Here is a 24,326-nt window from a genome sequence, read left to right on the forward strand (position 1 = left end):
CCGCGGTCAGACATTTCTGGCGGCAGCTTATCCCGCCGATTACAAAGGATCAGTAGTCTGAAATCGGGCATTCCGGATCCTTATCTCCATTGACATCATTAGACTGCCGGCCGAGCCCATTGATATCTGTGGGTTTGGGCGATGTTAAGGTACCGTTACACTAAACGACTTACCAACGATCACGACCAGCGATACGACCTGGCTGTGATCGCTGGTAAGTCGTCGTGTGGTCGCTGGGGAGCTGTCACACAGACAGCTCTCTCCAGCGACCAACAATCATGGAAAGACTTCGGCATCGTTGAAACTGTCTTCAACGATGCCGAAGTCCCCGGGTAACCAGGGTAAATATCGGGTTAAGTGCAGGGCCGCGCTTAGTAACCCGATGTTTACCCTGGTTACCATTGTAAAAGTAAAAAAAAAAAAAACACTACATACTCACGTTCCGATGTCTGTCACGTCCCCGGCGTCAGCTTCCCTGCACTGACTGTCAGCGTCGGCCGTAAAGCAGAGCACAGCAGTGATGTCACCGCTGTGCTCTGCTTTACGGCCGGCACTGACAGTCAGTGCAGGGAAGCTGACGGCGGGGGACGTGACAGACATCGGAACGTGAGTATGTAGTGTTTTTTTTTTTTTTAACTTTTACAATGGTAACCAGGGTAAATATCGGGTTACTAAGCACGGCCCTGCGCTTAGTAACCTGATGTTTACCCTGGTTACCAGTGAACACATCGCTGGATCGGCGTCACACACGCCGATCCAGCGATGACAGCGGGTGATCAGCGACCAAAAAAAGGTCCTTATCATTCCCCAGCGACCAACGATCTCCCAGCAGGGGCCTGATCGTTGGTCGCTGTCACACATAACAATTTCGTTAACGATACTGTTGCTACGTCACAAAAAGCAACTATATCGTTAACGAAATCGTTATGTGTGAAGGTACCTTTAGTCTAATGTGTATGGGGGGGCTTAACTAGGTCTAGACCACTAGGGATGTAGACAATAACCTTCACCACAGTCCACCTGGATGATACTTTTTGTGTAGATACCATGTCGTCCATTATCTGGTGCCTTATGACTAATCTAAGGGAGAGCAGCAAACTAATCCAACAGACAATACTGTATTCATCTGTGAAAGGTAATCTCGGATTAATCTGTCATCATGGCTACCCAAACCACAGGCAGCACGAATCAGATCATGGCTGTATGATAGAAGCCAGGTATGTCTTTCTCTGAAATTAAAGGATCCAACTGGGGACCATAGGGAGATACCTGACTAGTCCGGCTCCGTCACCAGCCGGCATTTCCCAGCGCTGCTAGAAGAGGATGACAGATCTCTCTCGTGTCGTACATAAGAAGAGACTTGTCAATCACCTCAGGGAACAATGCTTGGAAGAGCCGGCCAAGGACCATAGCCAAAGACCAAACTAGTCCCCGGCCGGCTCTTCCCAGCACTCTAATTATATTTTCTCTGAAACGTCAGATAATTTCAGCTAAACATCTGCCTAACTAAAATCTTGCAGCTGGGCTGCGGTTAATGCCGTCCGCAGTTTTGGAAGCATGAATTAGATGACTAGTTCTTTTTAAATCCCCTGGCGCTTGCTCCAAGTCGGAGATCCCTTCTGCCCATCTTTATCTAGCAGAAATGATGATGTGCTGTACCTATGTAGACCAGACCGCTGCAGACAGTCACCGGCTTTGGTGGTGATGACAAACATATACTAAACGAGCGAAAAAGGAAATTTGAAGAACGCATTTCACATTGAGTAAATATAATCAGTGGGTGTAAGGTCCGTGGTGCGGTGTTGGAGGCGGTAATCCTCTTATTCGGCTTTGTCCTGACACTGTCCCTGACTTTCCATGGAAGGAGTCTTCCGTTACTCTGCTCTGCTGACACAAAGCTTTGGCTTGTGCCCAGGTTTACGATATGGCTGATTGCACCTATCATGCCCTTTTCTCAAGAAATATGCAAAAATGCATTCAATGGCGACAAATAAAAAAAACACACCAGTAAATGACTAAGTAATGAACATATGAACATAACTTTTGTATTGGGCATAGATAACAACAAAACACCTAAAAATATAGGGAACAGCAAATGTGCACAACTCAAAACACTGAACTGAATAATAACAACAAATAGAAAATGGAGTATATGTGCTATAAAACATACATTTTATTAAATATAGATTAAAATACAATTCTGCTTAAACAGTAACAAAGGCTGCAATACCAGATATAATAAATGGGAGATACTATATATTATATATATATTGGTGTTACCTGATGCAAGTCATGTGTGCAAAGTAGATACAGTGGACCTGAACCACTAACAGCTAAAGTGCATCAAATGTAAGGTGCTGCTAAGAAGCGTCATAGAAAGTATGGAAGAGTAAAAATAAAAACTTACATTGGTAACACAGTTATAATGAAGGTGCCCCCGCCGCCCCAACGCACGTTTCGTCGACTAAATACCTGAAACAAAATACCAATGAGTTTCTATTATGTACTGATGGGAGTGAACGTATAAGAATGTGTAAAAATAGAAGCAATAATATTCTAAGACTATATAGCTGGAAGTGTGGGTGAAATAAAAGAGTGAACAGTAAAGCTTATATCTGAACTCATTGGCTCTCACATACTGACACACGTCTACCGTAGGATAAGAGGAATTGCCGAGACAATCAGACCGGTCTCTCTCTTCTTTCTGTTACTTCCTGAACCCCTGGATTTGATCATGGCTATCCTTGACTAGGATTTTGGCTCCAATTTTGTTCTTCTACTGGCTTTCAGCTCGCTCCACCGGCCAGTGGCAACAGACTGATCCCCATATAGGGGTGATAGGGAGAAAACCTGGGAAATCCTGGCACCTCTCATACGGAGCGGATGGTGTAAATGTTGTACAGGACTATTTGAGTTGTGATTTTGGACCATGCATGGTCCCTGGTTCAGCTGTGAAGTAAGCAAATCCATGGACAGAGGGTGAAACCCCCTCTCCTTACGGAAATAAACACGCAGTTATCCACTGATCACCATAGACAGAGTTTCCAAGACGTCATGCGTATGCAGAGCTTCAGGAAACTTTCATACGTTTACGGTACTTTTTCCGTTGCAAATTAATCACAGCTCTCGCCTCTTCTGTGTTTCTTTAGTTCCTACTGACTTCAACAAGCGGGTCTACCAAGGAGTCCGCGTGAAACATACAGTCAAGGATCTCCTAGCAGAGAAAAGGTCCAGGCAGACAACGGGATCCAGGATAAATGTGAGTTCCTACAATGCCACAAATATCACAAATTATGTGTTCCCAGAGGCAATAATTACTGCAACTATGACACAAACTGCAACCAATGCTATTGCTTTATTAAAGGGGTTTTCCACTAAATGGGAAAGTAAACTATGCAAAATACCTAAAATCAACTAAGCAGGTGGTCACCCTCCCTGGGTCCAGCCTAGGTTCCCCCCGCTGCTCCGGCGTTTTGGGTGCAGCAGTGATGTCACATGTTGCTGACATTAGCGGCTCATGCACGGAGCGCAGTGGTGACTGCTGACAATCGGCTATGATTGGCTAAAGCAGCGGTGGCTAGCACAGGTATCTGTCCAGCCTGTTTGAAGACTTCCATTGAAGGAGAACTCCCCACCTCTCGTGGCAGCCTGTTCTACTCATTGATCACCCTCACCGTCAAAAAGTTTTTTTCTAATATCTAATCTGTATCTTCTCCCTTTCAGTTTCATTCCATTACTTCTCGTGTTTCCATGTGCAAATGAGAATAAGGATGATCCCTCAACACTGTGACAGCCCTTCAGATATTTGTAGATAGCTATTAAGTCTCCAAGTAGTAGTAGAGGGGGAGAATTGCTTCCCGAGATCTAGACTCTATGCTTCTCTTAATACTTCCTAGAACTGTGTTTGCCTTTTTTGCTGCTGCATCCCACTGTTGACTCATGTGCAGTCTGTGATCTATTAGTATAAACAAGTCTTTTTCCCCACATGCTGTTGCTTAGTTCTATGTCTCAAACTTTGTTGATTTCATTTTCATTTTTCTTGCCAAGATGTAGAATCTTGCATTTCTCCCTGTTAAATATCTTTCTATTAGTCAAGCTGCTACAATAGCTGCTCTTGATAAGTATAATGTTTTTATCACTGCATTTATTTACTTATTCATTATGTATTTAGCTATTTTTCAAAAATAATTATTTTCAGAAGTGAGAACTTTAAAAAAAAACTTCAGAGTTGGATTTGCTAAAATAAATTATAAAAAAATATTTACAGCTTCCTTATTAATACTGTTACAAATACACAAAATGACACAATGTCAGCCAGTGTTGCATTGTTATAGATGTGTTGGAGCTATAAAGGGCAGTCAGTTTCTTTTTACCTCCGTAGTTTTGTAGGCCGCCCCGGTGTAGGAATGCTAATGAGCAGTGCTATTACACTTGATTCACAATTTGCAGAAACAGATCTCATCTAATCATTCATTAAACAAGCTAGCCAAATTAATATTATATAGGACCAAGAGTAAATTTGTGTATTGGGGGTCAAGTTATTCTTGCATGCGGCAGAAAAGTGGCCTCCAAAAATCAATATTATTGGTGAGCATTTGTTAACCCAGTGCAAGACTGGTTGTTGTCACCCTTTCCTGGCAGTCAGTACTCAGGTAATATGCCCCAACATAAACACTCCAAATACTCCCCTGCAATCATGTATTAAAGGGGTCGTCCGTCACTCATATTCACCAAAACTCACCTACTGCACTAAATCCAGGCTTCCATGCTCCTCACCGCTGTGCCACTCGCTGGCTTCTTCCAGTATGTGGTGTCGTATGACTGCAGTCAATCACAGGTGGTTGATTGGCTGCAGCCTTCACTTTTTGACGTTCCACAGATTGATTCTTCTGGTTTTAATAAAATGTAAGGACTGTGGCTGATCATGGCCTCTGATTGGTTGCAGGGAATCACACAACTTCCCCTGCTGGAAGAAGCCAGAAGACCATCGGGGACACTGTGGATAGTACGGGGGGCGAGCAGCGTCAGTCCGCTAGATAAGCGTTGACCTAGTTTGTATTTTCTTACTTTCTTACTATTCACCATTCATCACTATTCATTTCTTACTATTTTCTTACTTTCGACTCTGCAAAAACTCTTACTGTTTCACTTATTCATTCTCGTCTGGACTATTGTAACTCTCTACTAATCGGCCTCCCTCTTACCAAACTCTCCCCGCTCCAATCTGTCCTTAATGCTGCAGCCAGGATCATATTCCTCACCAACCGTTACACCGATGCCTCTACCTTGTGCCAGTCATTACACTGGTTACCCATCCACTCCAGAATCCAGTACAAAACTACTACCCTCATCCACAAAGCACTCCAATGGGTCAGCACCACCCTACATCTCCTCCCTGGTCTCAGTCTACCACCCTACCCGTGCCCTCCGCTCCGCTAATGACCTCAGGTTAGCATCCTCAATAATCAGAACCTCCCACTCCCGTCTCCAAGACTTTACACGTGCTGCGCCGATTATTTGGAATGCACTACCTAGGTTAATACGATTAATCCCCAATCCCCATAGTTTTAAGCGTACCCTAAAAACTCATTTGTTCAGACTGGCCTACCGCCTCAATGCATTAACCTAACGATCCCTGTGTGGCCTATTTATAATTAAAAAAAAAATCAGGTTCCTCGCATCATGTTCTCATTCACTTTATGCAGTTAATAGCCCTCTGTGTCTGTACTGCTACATACTTAGGCAGTTAACTGGTTCATGCAGCTTTACATGAACACCCGAGCCTTACACTATGGCTGGTCCGAATAACTAAAGCAATTGTTACCATCCACCTCTCGTGTCTCCCCTTTTCCTCATAGTTTGTAGCTTGCGAGCAGCAGGGCCCTCACTCCTCCTGGTATCTGTTTTGAACTGTATTTCTGTTATGCTGTAATGTCTATTGTCTGTACAAGTCCCCTCTATAATTTGTAAAGCGCTGCGGAATATGTTGGCGCTATATAAATAAAATTATTATTATTATATTATTATTTTCTCACCATTCCATGTGCATTTAGAAAGTGTTATAAAGTAACGAACATCCCCTTTAATAGGTGAAGGGCACCCGCTATTGCCCAGCATGCCCAATTCCTATATACACTCTCCCACACATTCAAGGATTGTACATATTTGCTTTTATGTTGAAACTTTGTATAATAAAAGATCAGAAATCAATGCAAACTATATAAATAGATAATAGATAGATAATAGATAGATAATAAATAGATGATAGACAGATAAATAGATAATACATAGATGATGGATAGATGGATAGATAGATGGATAGATAGATAGATGGATGGATGGATAGATAGATAGATAGATAGATAGATAGATAGATAGATAGATAGATAGATAGATAGATAGATAGATAGATAGATAGATAGATAGCAACAAATATCAGCTCTACAAAATATTTATTAATGGTAGGGAAAATATCCAAGAGGATTTCAGGTCATTCGGAGTATTTTGAAATGCTGTTAATTTGCAGAAATAAAAGGTGGAATTTAGCGAAAATTAATTTTATTTTAATTAATACTTTTAATTATTTTATATTTTTGCATTTTAAAAAAAGAGGAGGCTTCGTATCACTCCTGACTTTATTTATTTTAGTAAATAATTTTAATTCCTCAAAATCTACCGATTGTGGGGCATCTTTTCTTAGAACTCTATGTTGCGCTGTTCCTTTAATATTCTTCATAGAATCTTGAACAAACTGATAACTGTTACCAGTTGGGGGAGTGTCCCTACACAGTCTGACACTGTCCAATCAGTGCAGTTCTTTTTCTCAGTGCTGAGCCACGCCCCTTTGACTAGAGGAATGGTGACTCCAGTTATCAATTTACCGCTCTACATTTCTAAGAGGAATAACAGAGGGATAGAACAACGTAGTGATGTAAAAAAATGATGATCCGAAATATTTATTTAATGGGAAATACGACTGCTTACTAAACAAGACATTTCAGGAGTGAAGGCAGATCCCCTTTAAATCTATCTATTTGATATGGTTCCTATAGAGTTACCATGTAAACTGCTTTTGTATCTAAAACTGCTACATACACAACAAAATTGTTTCCGTACATAACAGATACAGCAACTGGATTTGCCGGATTCGCTCAAATTAGGCCTGGAAAATTGATGCAAACTGGTAAAAAAAAACTTTTATTATGCTCCGAGATTTCTCCATCGTAAAAAACGAAGCGGATAAAAAAAATTGGAAAAATGTTATACTCGCCTTACCCCTCACCAGCCTTGAATGGCAGCTCCCTGCCCGATTCTACGTTGACTCGTTTTCTCCCTTGGGCTACAGTCTTGTCTTCCGTCTTCACTCTTCTATGCCTCCGGCGCTTCCTATTCCTCAAACGACGTCATAATATCATTTGAGACCTAATCGTAACAGAAGGTAACCCTGCTGTTGTCTTCGGTCAAAAACGACCGACCTTGAACTTCAATATTCTTTAAAATATTCAAGATGCGGCTCTGAAGCCCGTGGCCGACCGACCCATCCTCATTTAAGTCAATCAACCACAAGTTTCAGAACCGCATCTTGAGCACCCCCAAAAAATACTAAAGTTCAAAATAGGTCTCCCCAGACCGAAGACAACAGCAGGGTTAAGATTGATGAGAAAAGCGAGAAAAGCGAGCCAACTGAGGACCGGTCAGGGAGCTGCCGCCACCAGGACAGATGAGGAGCGAATATTTTTTTTTATATATTTTAATCCATTTTCTGCCTTAAAAGAATGAAGCAAAAATGGCAGTCAGAAGGTCGAAATTTTACTTGGTTCCAGGAAACGAAACAGAAAAAAAAAAAGTTTTGAGTCCTGGTAAATTCTAAAAAAATTTTTGTGAAATTGGAAACATTTTCGATTCTCTCGTCTCTAATGAATGTAAATACAAGGAAAGTAATTAGGATCAGTTATTCTTCGACTCAAAAAAAACAGTCGCACCACATCGGGGTCAGGAATTCGATTTAGAAAAAAGGAACAAAATGTAGCTGTGATTGCAAGAAATGTCATATTATTGCCTCCCACCGAGAACACACAACAAAGCAAATTCTCAAACACGGCGGCACAATAGCGCCAGTTCATTATGGAAGACGACAGGCTTGGACTCATTCCATCGCCATTTGTTACACATTCACCAGCTTTATGTAAATCAGAGCCGGTGTTTGCTCACGATACCTGGTAGCAGGGACGCACCTACCTCCTTTTATGATCCTAATCCGCTCCTTACAAACTCCATGGATTTCTTTTGGATACAATACCTGAAGAAAAGGAAAGATGACTCTCCAAAGATGGGTTCACGATGGAAGCACTTCGATGAAACAATCACAATCACACACTTCTATACTAGATCAGTAGAGATCGGCTAAAGCGCTTGGGGGGCAATACAAATGTATCTGGTCATATTGTAGGTATTTTAAAGGTTACGCACGCCTTTACAACTTTTTTTTTTTCTTGGTCATTTGCTTCATAAATGTAAAGTTAAGCAATGATCTTATTAGTCTTCATTAAAACTTTTCTACCATTTTGCTTTGCAGAGTGTCTAGAAGTCATTTATTTAGCTCAGCTCACTTCAAAAATGTTACAAATCCGTCAAAGCTCCCGCTCCTGATGGTTCTCTCTGCTCTCCTCCACCCAGCCTATATTACTGGGAGAGGCACACAAATATCACATCCAGCCTATGTACTGGGAGAGGCACACACAGCTCACATCCAGCCTATATTACTGGGAGACACACATAACTCACATCCAGCCTATATTACTGGGAGAGGCACACAAATATCACATCCAGCCAATATTACTGGGAGAGACACACAGAGCTCACATCCAGCCTATATTACTGGGAGAGACACACAGAGCTCACATCCAGCCTATATTAGAGACACACAGACCTCACATCCAGCCTATATTACTGGACGAGACACACAGAGCTCACATCCAGCCTATATTACTGGGAGAGGCACACAAATATCACATCCAGCCTATTTACTGGGAGAGGCACACACAGCTCACATCCAGACTATATTACTGGGAGACACACATAACTCACATCCAGCCTATATTACTGGGAGAGACACACAGACCTCACATCCAGCCTATATTACTGGACGAGACACACAGAGCTCACATCCAGCCTATATTACTGGGAGAGGCACACAAATATCACATCCAGCCTATTTACTGGGAGAGGCACACACAGCTCACATCCAGCCTATATTACTGGGAGAGACACACAGAGCTCACATCCATCCTATATTACTGGGAGAGACACACAGACCTCACATCCAGCCTATATTACTGGGAGAGACACACAGACCTCACATCCAGCCTATATTACTGGGAGAGACACACAGAGCTCACATCCAACCTATATTACTGGGAGAGACACACAGAGCTCACATCCAGCCTATATTACTGGGAGAGACACACAGACCTCACATCCAACCTATATTACTGGGAGAGACACACAGAGCTCACATCCAGCCTATATTACTGGGAGAGACACACAGAGCTCACATCCAGCCTATATTACTGGGAGAGACACACAGAGCTCACATCCAGCCTATATTAGAGACACACAGACCTCACATCCAGCCTATATTACTGGACGAGACACACAGAGCTCACATCCAGCCTATATTACTGGGAGAGGCACACAAATATCACATCCAGCCTATTTACTGGGAGAGGCACACACAGCTCACATCCTGCCTATATTACTGGGAGAGACACACATAACTCACATCCAGTCTATATTACTGGGAGAGACACACAGACCTCACATCCAGCCTATATTACTGGACGAGACACACAGAACTCACATCCAGCCTATATTACTGGGAGAGGCACACAGACCTCACATCCTGCCTATATTACTGGGAGAGGCACACAAATATCACATCCAGCCTATTTACTGGGAGAGGCACACACAGCTCACATCCAGCCTATATTACTGGGAGAGACACACAGAACTCACATCCAGCCTATATTACTGGGAGAGACACACAGACCTCACATCCAGCCTATATTACTGGACGAGACACACAGCTCACATCCAGCCTATATTACTGGGAGACACACAGCTCACATCCAGCCTATATTACTGGGAGAGACACACAGAACTCACATCCAGCCTATATTACTGGACGAGACACACAGCTCACATCCAGCCTATATTACTGGCAGAGGCACACAGACCTCACATCCTGCCTATATTACTGGGAGAGGCACACAGACCTCACATCCTGCCTATATTACTGGGAGAGGCACACAAATATCACATCCAGCCTATTTACTGGGAGAGGCACACACAGCTCACATCCAGCCTATATTACTGGGAGAGACACACAGAACTCACATCCAGCCTATATTACTGGGAGACACACAGCTCACATCCAGCCTATATTACTGGGAGAGGCACAGAGCTCACATCCAGCCTATATTACTGGGAGAGACACACAGAACTCACATCCAGCCTATATTACTGGGAGAGGCACACAGACCTCACATCCAGCCTATATTACTGGGAGAGACACACAGAACTCACATCCTGCCTATATTACTGGGAGAGGCACACAAATATCACATCCAGCCTATTTACTGGGAGAGGCACACACAGCTCACATCCAGCCTATATTACTGGGAGAGACACACAGAACTCACATCCAGCCTATATTACTAGGAGACACACACAGAGCTCACATCCAGCCTATATTACTGGGAGAGGCACACAAATATCACATCCAGCCTATTTACTGGGAGAGGCACACACAGCTCACATCCAGCCTATATTACTGGGAGAGACACACAGAGCTCACATCCAGCCTATATTACTGGGAGAGACACACAGAACTCACATCCAGCCTATATTACTGGGAGAGGCACACAGACCTCACATCCTGCCTATATTACTGGGAGAGGCACACAAATATCACATCCAGCCTATTTACTGGGAGAGGCACACACAGCTCACATCCAGCCTATATTACTGGGAGAGACACACAGAACTCACATCCAGCCTATATTACTGGGAGACACACAGCTCACATCCAGCCTATATTACTGGGAGAGGCACAGAGCTCACATCCAGCCTATATTACTGGGAGAGACACACAGAACTCACATCCAGCCTATATTACTGGGAGAGGCACACAGACCTCACATCCAGCCTATATTACTGGGAGAGACACACAGAACTCACATCCTGCCTATATTACTGGGAGAGGCACACAAATATCACATCCAGCCTATTTACTGGGAGAGGCACACACAGCTCACATCCAGCCTATATTACTGGGAGAGACACACAGAACTCACATCCAGCCTATATTACTGGGAGAGGCACACAGACCTCACATCCAGCCTATATTACTGTGAGAGGCACACAAATATCACATCCAGCCTATATTACTGGGAGAGAGACACACAGAGCTCACATCCAGCCTATATTACTGGGAGAGACACACACAGAGCTCACATCCAGCCTATATTACTGGGAGAGACACACACAGAGCTCACATCCAGCCTATATTACTGGGAGAGACACACAGAGCTCACATCCAGCCTATATTATTGGGAGAGACACATAGACCTCACATCCAGCCTATATTACTAGGAGAGACACAGAGCTCACATCCAGCCTATATTACTGGGAGAGACACGCAGACCTCACATCCAGCCTATATTACTGGGAGAGACACGCAGACCTCACATCCAGCCTATACTACTAGGAAAAACACTTCAATTAAAGAAGTCAAAAACTTTTGTATAAGCTCAAAACTGAATATCAAGGGATCTGAAGATGAAAAATAATTTTGTCCAACGCAAAGGTGTCCATAGCCTTTTAGGATATGAACACCTTTTCAACAGATTGTCCCATCTGGAAAATGTATAGCATACTGATAGGATATGCCATAAAATGACCTGTAGATATAAGTGCCACATGTATAATGAGGGCGAAGTGCTGGCACATGATGTGATAGTATGGAGAAGTGTCTGGACACTTGTGACTTTAACCATTCATTTCTAAAGGAGCAATAAAAGTTGGAAAGCAATTAAATCGGAATTAATAGAATCTTGGTTAAAAAATATTTATGGCAAGTGATAAGTCATCTTTAAAGAGACTTGTCTTTGATCATGTTACATTAGCCAAACCAGACACCAATCTACGGACAACTGTTTCTGGGTACTTGCCCCTCATCAGTGCAAAGCAGAGTTTGGCTTGTGGAATGAGATGCCCTTTATGTAACTTAAAGGGATTGTCCGATGTAACGCTGGTGGGTGTGGACCCACTGCACCACTGAGGGGCGTGACTAAGTGTCTACTGGGAATTCACTATAGCCTCTGATGGTGAGGATAAGCTGGGCTACCGGTAGACACCAGGTACCACTTCAGGGCAGTCCCCGGAGGGTCAGACTCGTGTATGGGGTAAAAGTGGGCGAGACAGAGACATAGTCCAGTGGGGAAGGAAGCACAGGATCAGAATTCATAGCGAAGGTCAGAAGCGGAGAGATCAGGATAAAGGCAAAGGCAAGCCGGGCCGAAAATAGGTGAGACAAAACAAGAACAAGCGACAGAGCTACTAAGAACCTAAGGTCAGGCAAGGAATGGAGGGTGGGGTCGCTTGAAATATCACCTGCTGGTTGGTGATTGGCTGGGGAATCCAAACCCAGAAGAACACAGCGGGGTTAAATTCCTGCAAGAACTGGTCCCGCCCTCCTATAGTCATGTGGAGACATCAGGGATAAGAAGCAGAGTTGAAAGCGCTGCATGAACTCAGCTAGAAACAAGAAAAACACAGAGTTCACAATAACCAATCTAAACATTATAATCAAACAAATTACAAATATTAGGATCATAGAACCCGTATATAGGATCAGTACAGGACACACTGCAAACTAATTAAAAACGCAGACCACAAAGAGGACACAGTGTAAGAGTCCAAGAATTTAGAATAAATCAAACAAAATTTATTTAGATACAAAAGATCTCCAACAGGACAGTGGGTTAAAAAGTTGGCAATCAAGCACATATCAAAAGGCAAGAAAAACAGGGCGGCGATCCTGCCTAGTACTTATCACATCCACAGTGGTAACTATATCCACCCAAGTAGTACATATCATGCTCATAGTCCCATTCACATAGAGTTATATAAATAAATCAATAAATATGTAAGAGTTCATCTAACAATATGCTTAGAAGAATACAGGTAAAACAGGGAGTAACATACCAGGTGGAGATGTGCAGGACGCCACGCCGTCTCCCGCTCACCCGCATAGTCAAGCGGAGAAGGTAGCACAGGATCAGAATTCATAGCGAAGGTCAGAAGGGGAGAGATCAGGATAAACACAAAGGCAAGCCGGGCCGAAAATAGGGGAGACAAAACAAGGACACACCAGTGCAGGCACAAGTGACAGAGCTACTAAGAACCTAAGGTCAGGCAAGGAATGGAGGGTGGAGTCGCCTGAAATAACACTTGCTGGTTGGTGATTGGCTGGGGAATCCAAACCCTGCAGAACACAGCGGGGTTAAATTCCGGCAAGAACTGGTCCTATAGCCATGTGGAGACATCAGGGATAAGCAGCAGAGTTGAAAGCGCTGCATTAACTCAGCTAGACGGCCTGACATGAGGATAAGCAGAGCGGTGAACACAGTGAGTAGCACGGCGGTGGGAACGCATGCAAGTTACCGCCATGACATCCGGCCTTGTGATACTGATGCCCTATCCACAGATAAAAACCTATTGGAATTAGTGTCTAAACCCTGAAACCAGCTGTTTGGTGGGAATTCCAGATGTCGGACCTCCAATGATCTGATAAAGATGACTTATCCTAGGCACAGGTCATCATTATAGCACAGACAACCCCTATAAGAAAGCGGAGGACTGGCTCTCCATGAACTCAGTTATAGCCTAATCTAAGAGCAGGTTGTGTCTTATGGGTTCACATATATTACCTGTAGCTGTGGTCCATGAAGAGGAAGATAGTAAATTGGACGGTTGAACTGCAGGTCGTTTTTCTTTCCATTTTTTGTTTAGAACAACATGGCGGCTTTCTTCCAAAATGTTTGGAGCTTTCACTCTAACAGAGAAGATGCTAAGATCCTAAGCTGTAATAAACACCAGTTGTAAGCTGTGTTATCTTTGTTCCTGAATATATATTCACTGATGAACAGCTGGACAGTACAGAGATTAATAAAAAAATAAATTCGGCACTCCACTGATGCAAAGATAACCAATTTTTATTTAAAAAAGTATTCACCATTTGCAGCGGTAACTTTCGGCCTAACATGGCTTTCTTCAGAACTAATGCAATAAAGAATAACAAAACAATGTAAGACTTACACTCATGCCATGCCTCATAGCTCATCATACAAGAAAAAGGATCACATAAAGATAAATGAGAAAAAAAAAGCTCACAAGAGAATAATCCGCTGCCAACGCAAAAACATCACCTTGCTTGTCCTTGGCCTGCAAAAACATCACCTTGCTTGTCCATGGCCTGCATCTGGTATCACGGCTGAGCTCAACTTGAACGGAATGAGGCGGAGCTGCAATACCACGCACAACCTGAAGACAAGGGTGGCGCTATTTTTGAAAGAAAGTGACCATATTTTTATTATTAGAATTTTTCAAGCAAACTAAATCTTAGTGTTCCCGTAGGCTGCAGAATGACCGTCCAAACCCATGTAATTAAATTGTCTGTCATCCTTGACGTGGCTCTGCGTTCATCCTAAGTTGTAGGTTTATCTGTGAAGCTTAGAAACCCGCATGAATAGTCAGAGGTGGCTGATACTTAGTGCAGGTCTGGATCATTGCAGAGAACCCTTCCTGCATCCGTCATCGGCTGCCGGCTGGTCAGTACGCGGCCGGTGGAGTGCCGGCATCCACGCGGGGTCTCTTCTCTCTGACCAGCTGCTGCTCTGGAGGAAAACCTCGAATGGGCAAATGACATTCAAATTCTCGCCTCTGAATTTGTCTGCCATACGTCGCAGGAACTCGCTCTTTGCCGTATGCAAAAATGTCAGAATCGTCATCTCCTGAGTCTGAAAAACTCCGCAATTGCTCATCGTTCAGGCAACTGATTTGTTTATTTTTCTCGCTGGCGTTTGCTTTACCATTAGATTATGGTTTGTGTAGTGACCTTTCTTATTAATTGTGTGGCCTGTGTGCACATTAACGGATACAAAGGATCAAGTTTATATTATTTTTTCAGGCTAAAAATTATTTTTTGCAATTCAGTTTAATTTAAAATGTTACCCCTTCTATAACCTGGATGCAGAAAGAGTAAACTGAGCATCTATCAGTGAGCTCATTCTTACAGAGCATTGGTAAGTCTTTTATCTGTCTTTTACCGAGCTCCTCTCACTTTTGTTTATGATCACATGAAACTTAAGCTGGCAGGAGCTCCGGAAAAGACAGAAAAAAAAATTGCAATCTCTATGTCAGTAGGAACTCACTGGCAGATTCTTAGGTAAAGGGAATCTGTCAGCAGGTTTTGACATGTAATCTGAGAGCAGCATGATGTAGGGGAAGAGAGCCAAATTCCAGCGCTGTGTCACTTACTGGGCTGTGTTTTTCTGTCAATACAGTGTTTTATCACCAAGAGATTATCACTACAGGACTAGGTTTCTCGTGCCTCCTAGTCCAACCACGCCCCCAGCACTGATTAGCAGCTGTTAAAATACAATTTACATGGAAATCATAAAAATCTGTGGTGTGGGCGGGTTATACACAGGAAGCTGTCAAACAGGGGGCGCTGTTATACACAGCTATCTGACAATCAGTGGTGTGGGTGGTGTTATACACAAGAAGCTGCCAGTGGTGTGGGTGGGGTTATACAAAGGAAGCTGTCAGTGGTGTGGGCGGGGTTATACACAGAAAGCTGTCAAACAGGGGGCGCTGTTATACACAGCTAGCTGACAATCAGTGGTGTGGGCGGGGTTATACACAAGAAGCTGCCAGTGGTGTGGGCAGGGTTATACAAAGGAAGCTGTCAATCAGTGGTGTGGGCGGGGTTATACACAGAAAGCTGCCAGTGGTGTGGGTGGGGTTATACACAGGAAGCTGCCAGTGGTGTGGGTGGGGTTATACACAGGAAGCTGCCGGTGGTGTGGGTGCAGTTATACACCGGAAGCTGCCAATCAGTGGTGTGGGCGGGGTTATACACCGGACGCTGCCAATCAGTGGTGTGGGCGTGGTTATTTACAGGAAGCTGCCAGTGGTGTGGGCGGGGTTATACACCGAAAGCTGCCAGTGGTAAGGGCGGTGTTATACACTGGAAGCTGCCAATTGGTGGTGTGGGCGGGGTTATACCCCGGAAGCTGCCAATCAGTGGTGTGGGCGGGGTTATACACAGAATGCCCCATAGAAAATACGACCATCGTAAAGCTGTGGCCCTGCAGAGAAAAATGCTTTCTATTGTTACAATTACTTAGTTGGAGTTGATTTGTGCAGAAGGCGGATTTTGGGTAAATATATGGGGACTTTTTTGCATTTTAAGGAAAGTTCTGAAATTAAAAAAAACAGCATCCTGTTGAACATTTTGTATTTTACTTAACTGCATTTGCTTTTGGGATAAGAAAATATTTTTGTAATTGAATTTTATTCAAAAAATGTAGCACTGTTTAGTTTTTACAGACACTTTGTTTCCCAGTACATTGCTGGCTGCAGAATGAGATTAAAGGGAATCTATCTGCATTTTTTTTCTAAGTAATCTGATGTAGAGACAGAGACCCTGATTCCGGCATTGTTAAAGGGTTCTTTGTGTGTCTTTTTTTTCTTTTTTTAAGTTACAGAGATAATCAAAGTAAGGGGGGGGGGGGTTCACCATATTTACAAAATGTGGCACTTAATTTGATGCATCTTATAAATAAAACATTTCAATCTAGAGCTGAGAGGGTCGGTGCCCACTATGACCAACAAAATAGAAAATTGCTGGATGAGGCGAAAAACAATGGAAATTTGTCACAAGTGTTTTATAAATTTGGAGCAAAAAGCACATAAGTCGCCATCTACTACATATATTTGGAGAAAATGCAATAATAACTGAAACCCGGTTTATCAGTCTTGAAGCAATAAATCTTTTTTTTAAAGAAGGTAGACAGAATTCAGTTGGGTTGTTAAGGGAGTCTGTTAGCACAAAATGACTGTTCAAACCAAGCACAGGCGCTCGCTGTACCCTTGTCTTAGCAGGATACCCTTCCAACCTACTCATGTTCTATCTCATGTGAAGCCTGAGCGGTCAATCAATGAAGAAAAGGGTGGAGATGGATGAAAAACAAGTTGGTGGGAAGGTACACGGAAATGTTTGGTCATTCCAGGGGTGCACTGAGTGCCTGTGCTTGGTTTGAACAGCCATTTTGCGCTGACAAACTGCCTACAATAGCAGATGAAGACAACATTAAATACCATGTTGCATTCCAGAGACATAATTAAGCGGTTGTGTGTCTCGTCTTCCATGTGACGTTTTTAATACTGGTGGCTACTTCTATGGCATAAGGGTCCTTGGACCCCTCAGGAACCAGGACCACCATGTCTACACTGATGTTCTGTGGGGTGCGGTGTTCTTGCTACACAAGAGCCCATACCTGTGATTCACTGGAAGACGACTTTTGCATTTTGTAATATTTTTCCATTTTGCTGGACTTTCAGCCCATTCTTACTATCGTAAATATTTTCCGTGCTCTGGCATTCAGTAAAGGGCTGATGTATTGCATGTTTTACAGTTTTGTTTTAAACTTGGATTGCTCTTGGAATTAAAGGGTTGAAACCTGTCTTTCATTTACAGGGCAGTACCAATGTTTCCCAGACGCCATTTGTCCAAATGTCAAGTAAGTATTTTCTCCCAGGTAATATCAATCATTGGACGTCTAGCGTCTGGCAAAAATCCTTCCACGAAATGTTCTTCATTTTGTTCCATTTCTATGACTACAATCTCCTGCACAGAATTCACTTAGAATGTTTTATGATAAAGTATTAAATATTGTTTTATTACCATCACCGAGTTCAGGATTTTTAGCCTTTTTTTTTAGCCCAAGATCATTAATTTTTGTTGCTGTATGATATTAGGTATTTTCAATCCACAGGATCTCGACTAATGCGGAACACTTTCAGGTCACCGGTCACACTTTGTGCCGTGTTCCGGCATATTGTAAATACTGGGCTTTTTTTATGCTGCACTTTTTCGTGCAGAAAATCCACAGTTCATGTGATTTCATGAAAATTCATGCCCCCTGTGCTGATCTGTGCGTTTTTTTGGTTAATTTTTACCTTATTAAAAATGAAAAAAAAAAAATAATATATAAAAAAAATGCAATTTCATTATAAAGTGCAGAATCCCAACGTTTCTGCACTCAAAGCATAAAAACAGCAGCTAGAATAAAAAATATATTTTATGAATAAATGGGGGGACAATGCTTGCAAAATTGCAGATTGCTGACACTTGTAGCAGAAAAAAAGTAATCATTTTGGATGTGGAAACATGGCATTGCAATAAGTTCACGATTTGGAACTTATTTCTCCACTATGTACTTGCAAAGTTAAGACCAAGTTCACACGTTGAATATTTTACATGCACATTTGCAGCTTTTGTGCAGAAAAATCTGTGTGTGTGTTACATATAAATTTTGCTGCTGATTTTCTTGCAGATTTTGGGGGCCTTTCCACGGCAAAATCTGCACAAAGAAGTGACATGCTGCAGATTTTAAAATCTGCATCGTAAGTCCATTTAGACTTAGAAATAATCCGCAATGTGTGCATGAGATTTGTTGAACTCTCATCTACTTAGCTGGAGTTGGAACTGTATTACTCTGCATTTTTTGGATTCAAATCTGCATGGGTAAACTTTCGACCAATACGCAACGTGTGAACTTAACACCTAAAGAAAACTGCAGTAAAGTGAATGAAATTTCAAAACTTTTAATCTGCACCCTTTTTGTGGATTTTCAGCCAAAAAATGTTACTTTTTTTAATGCACAGAGTAAAATCTGTACAAAATCTGCACCAAAATTTGCAAGCAGATTTTGATGCAAAACTTCATCAAATTATTTATTTTTTTTTCAGCTTCTTAGCTGACTCCTTAACTTCGCGGATGTTGCTAAGATGTTACATTTCTTTGTTAAATCAGATTAAAAAAGTTGAAATATAAAAATTCAGAAAGCGTTCTGATGTGTAAATATCACTGTTACATACTTGTTATGGCGCCCCCTAGGGGGTTTTTTTTCGCCACTTTCCTCCCAGAAAATGCCTCTTTAGAGAGAAAGAGAAGGTCAATATCGACCCTTTAATGAACCTTGCCACATGACTTAGGATCAAAGCCAGACCGGAATCTCAGTTTGCAGACACGTGTTTCGGGGTGTTGCCCCTCATCAGCGCAAAGCAAGAGAATGGATTTAGTTGCTTGAGAGGCTTCTGACTGGAGTCCAAGAAGTAACATCTCTTATTGTGGAGCGTGACTCGCCTGACATGCCAGTGTAAGGAGACATATAGGCCAGGCAATGTTCCTAACTTTTCGTACTTTCTGCCAGGTTCTCCTGTATTATCGGGATATTACGGAGTGAGAAGATCTTTCCTTCCTGACTCCGAGTTCCATTCCACAAAGCAATACTCCACCGATATCTACTCGTCATCCCTGGGGTCCAAATCAATAGGGTGCGAGCCGGCCTCCCTACAGAGTTACCCCCCATTGCTGGATCCCTACTTCTCAGACACCATCGGTGACTACAGGAGCTCATCGATCACGTCGGCAGGTAGCTCGCTGTTCAGCGCCTCATCCCTGCCGCCTCTTCTACCTCATTTCTCCGGTGACCCATCGCATTATTTATTGGTAAGAAATAACAGATAGTCATCAATTATACATAGAAATCCTGCCCAGTCGTCAACAGCTTTCCCTATATATCTCTGTATCGAAAAAAAATTATCAATAACTTATTAGCACCGCCCACTGGACTCCTAAGCGTAAAATGAGCAGAACTCTAAATAAATAAAATACAATGTATCCAAAATTATAGCAATCTCCTCTGCTCCTTCTACGTCACATTTTCATTTTGGAAGATCCCCTTTAACGACTTGATTAGGTTTCGATCTGTAGTTACAGGATGTGGTAAGGAGTTAAAAAAAAAACCTGATTCCACCCATCACAGTAAGAAGCCATTCACTTAACCCCTTTCTGACCTCGGATGGAATAGTACGTCCGATGGTAGAACCCCCGCTTGCGGGCCACAGCTGACATGTGCCCGCAATAGGCACAAGTGGATCGCGATTCACCCACGGCTATTAACTAGTTAAATGCCGCTGTCAATCTGGTTGTTAAAAATATGAATAAATTATATATATATATATATATATATATATATATATATATATAGTTTAAATCACCCCCCTTTCACCCTATTCAAAATAAAACAATTAAAAAAAAAATATATATATATATATATATATATATATATATATATATATATCTCAAACCTACACATATTTGGTATCGCCGTGCTCAGAGTCGCCCGATCTATCAATAAAAAAAAAGATTAACCTGATCGCTAAACGGCGTAGCGAGAAAAAAAAATCAAAACACTAGAATTGCTTTTTCGGTCACCGCAACATTGCATTAAAATGCAATACCGGGCGATGAAAAGATCGTATCTGCACAAAAGTGGTATCATTAAAAACATCAGCTCGACACGCAAAAAATAAGCCCTCAACCGACCCCAGATCACGGAAAAATGGAGACGCTACGGGTAACGGAAAATTGCGCAATTTTATTTATTTTATTTTTTTAACAAAGTTTGGAATTTTTTTTCACCACTTTACTGAAAAATAACCTAGTCAAGTTTGGTGTCTATGAACTCGTAATGACCTGGAGAATCATAACGGCAGGTCAGTTTTAGCATTTAGTGAATTTAGCACAAAACAAAAAAAAAAAAAACAGTGTGGGATTGCACTTTTTTTTGCAATTTCTCCACACTTGGAATTTTTTTTCCCATTTTCTAGTACAAGATATGGTAAAACCAATGATATTGTTCAAAAGTACAACTCGTCCCGCAAAAGATAAGCCCTCACATGTCCATATTAAAAGAAAAATTAAAAAAAAGTTATGGCTCCGGGAAGGATGGGAGTGAAAAGCGAAAACGCAAAACCGAAAAAAAGCTCCGGGGGGTTAAGGGGAAGCTCACGGTCATTTCACAAATTTGGTATTAATAGCACACGCAAATATAAGAAACTGAACATATTTTAGTGGAGAAATCGGCTTCTTTCTCCACTTATGAGCCACTTCTTCCCTTCCATTTGATCTTATTCTCTCTGAAAAACAGTTCCAATCTGATTTGGTCAGAACAGGATGGACTGCCAGCTCACTTAATAGTCAGATTACAGCTGCATATTGACTAGGAGAGAAGATGGGGAAGAGGATAGTGCTGCTGATTTGTTAGTGTTTAATCTCACACCCAGTGCTGCTGGAATCACAGCTACACTGCTCAGTATGAATGCATAATTTACTCCTCCACCCTGCTGCTGGAAATTGGAAATTGCGTGATATAGAGACCAGAGAGCAGGAATCACTCGTGTCTCTGTGTGCGCTGTGTATGGGAGACATCATAGCATCTAGTCTGCACCCACCAGCTCAGAGACAACTGGGGAAAAAAAGCCTGCAGAGGGGAAAAATGCAACCTACAAGTCATATAATGGCCAGAAATAGTGTTATTCCTTAGTCACACATATGTACGCTAGTCTCAATAATGGCGAGAATTTTCTGCGATTGGTGACATTTGTGAGATGATGTGCTGCTGACGAATAATGATGACCTTTTTCAGGCTTTAATTTTTGCGCATGGCAATTTTTGTTCCCTAGAGAGAGTCCTGGGAGCAAACGGTTCCCGACAACATGAACCAGCTGGATGCCTTGTGCACCGACGCATCACAGACTGTCTCGTCGTCCACCAGTTGTCTGCCCGCTGAAAATGGAGCTCTCCACTATCGAAGCGCAAGTAGAGGGTCTTCGTCGACGCAAGGAACGCCGTCCTACTCGCTGCACTCGCTCGATGACGCGCATTACCCAAGCAGCTTTCCCACCGCTTCTTCGTACACGTTCTCGCCGTTCATGACGGTGTCCAATGAACTGACCCCCAAGATGGTTCATCATCTTTCTCCAGAGGACTCGAGCGAGACAAATACTCTGCAAGACAATTCTTGGCCAAAGGAGGACGCCAGTACAGTATGGGGACCGTACGAACTTCGAAGAAACTACTAAGATCTGTATTATTTATTGTTTCATGTAATGTTTTGTTGCTTTTTTTTAATGCCTAATTTTAGATTATGGTTAATATGACTTTACTATTGTTCCACATTTAGGAGGGTTACCGAGGCCAATAACCACATGAATGACGCTTCTTGAAGACAAGGAATTTCAAAGGGAACTTGTCAAGGAACCAAATGCTATTAACCTGCAGATATAGGCTTAGTCCGCTGGTAAATAGTGTTACGATGCTGTCCGTTTGCCTTACTGAGAACATAGGTACTGGGGGAAAATTCACTTTATTCCTCCAGGAGCCGCCAGATTTCAGTTATAGATCACTAAAAGCCGGCTGCTCCTGGGAAGAATAAAGTTACTTTCCTCCCAGTGGTTTGGTCTTTCAGTAAGGCGGTAGGCAGCAATGTAACGCTATTAACCTGCAGATATAGGCTTAGTCCGCTGGTAAATAGTGTTACGATGCTGTCCGTTTGCCTTACTGAGAACATAGGTACTGGGAGAAAATTCAATTTATTCCTCCAGGAGCCGCCAGATTTCAGTTATAGATCACTAAAAGCCGGCTGCTCCTGGGAAGAATAAAGTTAATTTCCTCCCAGTGGTTTGGTCTTTCAGTAAGGCGGTAGGCAGCAATGTAACGCTATTAACCTGCAGATTAACCCTAGAACTGCAGATTAATTACTTTGGGGGACATGATAGGTTCCCTTTAAACTATTACACGTGGATTCATGAATGAAACGCTTCCAGCTACTAGTTTGAAAATCTCTATTTCTTCTCTTTGAATCAGACATATGCATGAATTCACCCAAGAACTTTAACGATCACAGTGCAAAAATATATCAATGTTTCCATGAAGTTCCTACCTATATACAGTGATGTGTTTAATGTGGTGGTGCGTCACATCTCTCCTAAAGTGCATGAGTCACCACAAGTCACAATACAAACTGAATAGGATATTAAATAGATATATGGAATCTGGTGAGGCTGATGTACTTACTTTGAGCATTTTATGAATCCAAGTAGATTAATTCTCCACCCATCTCACCTGAATGACAGCTGCAGCTTGTACTGAGCAGTGTGAGGTATCAGCAGAGAGGAGGGACACTGAGGAGCTGTCAATCAGGCTAGGTGGGCAGAGATTCAGTAGCGGCAGGGAGGAGGGACACTGAGGAGCTGTCAGTTATGTGGGCAGAGATTCAGTAGCGGCAGGGAGGAGGGACACTGAGGAGCTGTCAATCAGGCTAGGTGGGCAGAGATTCAGTAGTAGCAGAGAGGAGGGACACTGAGGAGCTGTCAATCAGGCTAGGTGGGCAGATTCAGTAGAGGCAGGGAGGAGGGACACTGAAGAGCTGTCAATTAGGCTAGGTGGGCAGAGATTCAGTAGCGGCAGGGAGGAGGGACACTGAGGAGCTGTCAATCAGGCTAGGTGGGCAGAGATTCAGTAGCGGCAGAGAGGAGGGACACTGAGGAGCTGTCAATCAGGTTAGGGCGGCAGAGATTCAGTAGCGGCAGGGAGGAGGGACACTGAGGAGAGGCCAACCAGGTTAGGGCGGCAGAGATTCAATTTTAATTTTCAAAAAGTATTTTCTGGCTACCCTGACGTGAATATCAAAGTAAGTACACCAGTATCATCAGGTCTAAATAACTGTTTAATAAAGTATGCAGTTTATCTGGTAAAATATTGGGACAAATCTTCAACACTACATCCAGGTACACATTTAAGCTAGATGTGGCATCGGGCATTAGCTTATTATTTTGCACCTGGTAGATATCGTTTTCATATATAAAAGGTGCTGATGTACCAAAAAAAAAAAAAATGTTGATTTTGAAGCGTCACATTCATGTTTAGAATAGAATTGGTTTTAGCCAAACAGTATTTTTGTGAGAAATGTATAAAGCTGTAAATACTTGAGGGTGTTGTTGTCTCAGAGATACATTAGGTAAGAAAGTGAAATGTTTACTCTTATAGGTGTTGGTATTCTAATGTCACGGGGGGGTAGGAGACCACGAAGGGGCAGGTTTGTCTATGTCCGGACTGGTTCTGAGTCCGG

At 42.6% G+C, this 24,326-nt stretch overlaps 1 protein-coding gene across 1 annotated transcript; it reads left to right on the forward strand.

Annotated features, from left to right (window-relative positions):
- The first annotated feature begins 1,047 nt into the window (after window positions 1-1,047).
- On the forward strand, window positions 1,048-22,596 carry POU2AF2 (POU class 2 homeobox associating factor 2). The gene is made up of 5 exons (XM_069741844.1): window positions 1,048-1,217; window positions 3,124-3,259; window positions 17,825-17,867; window positions 19,563-19,861; window positions 21,880-22,596. The coding sequence occupies exons 1-5, from the start codon at window positions 1,048-1,050 to the stop codon at window positions 22,276-22,278; spliced, it is 1,047 nt and encodes a 348-aa protein (XP_069597945.1). The 3' UTR covers window positions 22,279-22,596.
- The last annotated feature ends 1,730 nt before the right edge of the window (window positions 22,597-24,326 follow it).

This window comes from Ranitomeya imitator, chromosome 10 (genome assembly GCF_032444005.1).
Source record: "Ranitomeya imitator isolate aRanImi1 chromosome 10, aRanImi1.pri, whole genome shotgun sequence".
In the NCBI taxonomy this organism is placed as follows: domain Eukaryota; kingdom Metazoa; phylum Chordata; class Amphibia; order Anura; family Dendrobatidae; genus Ranitomeya; species Ranitomeya imitator.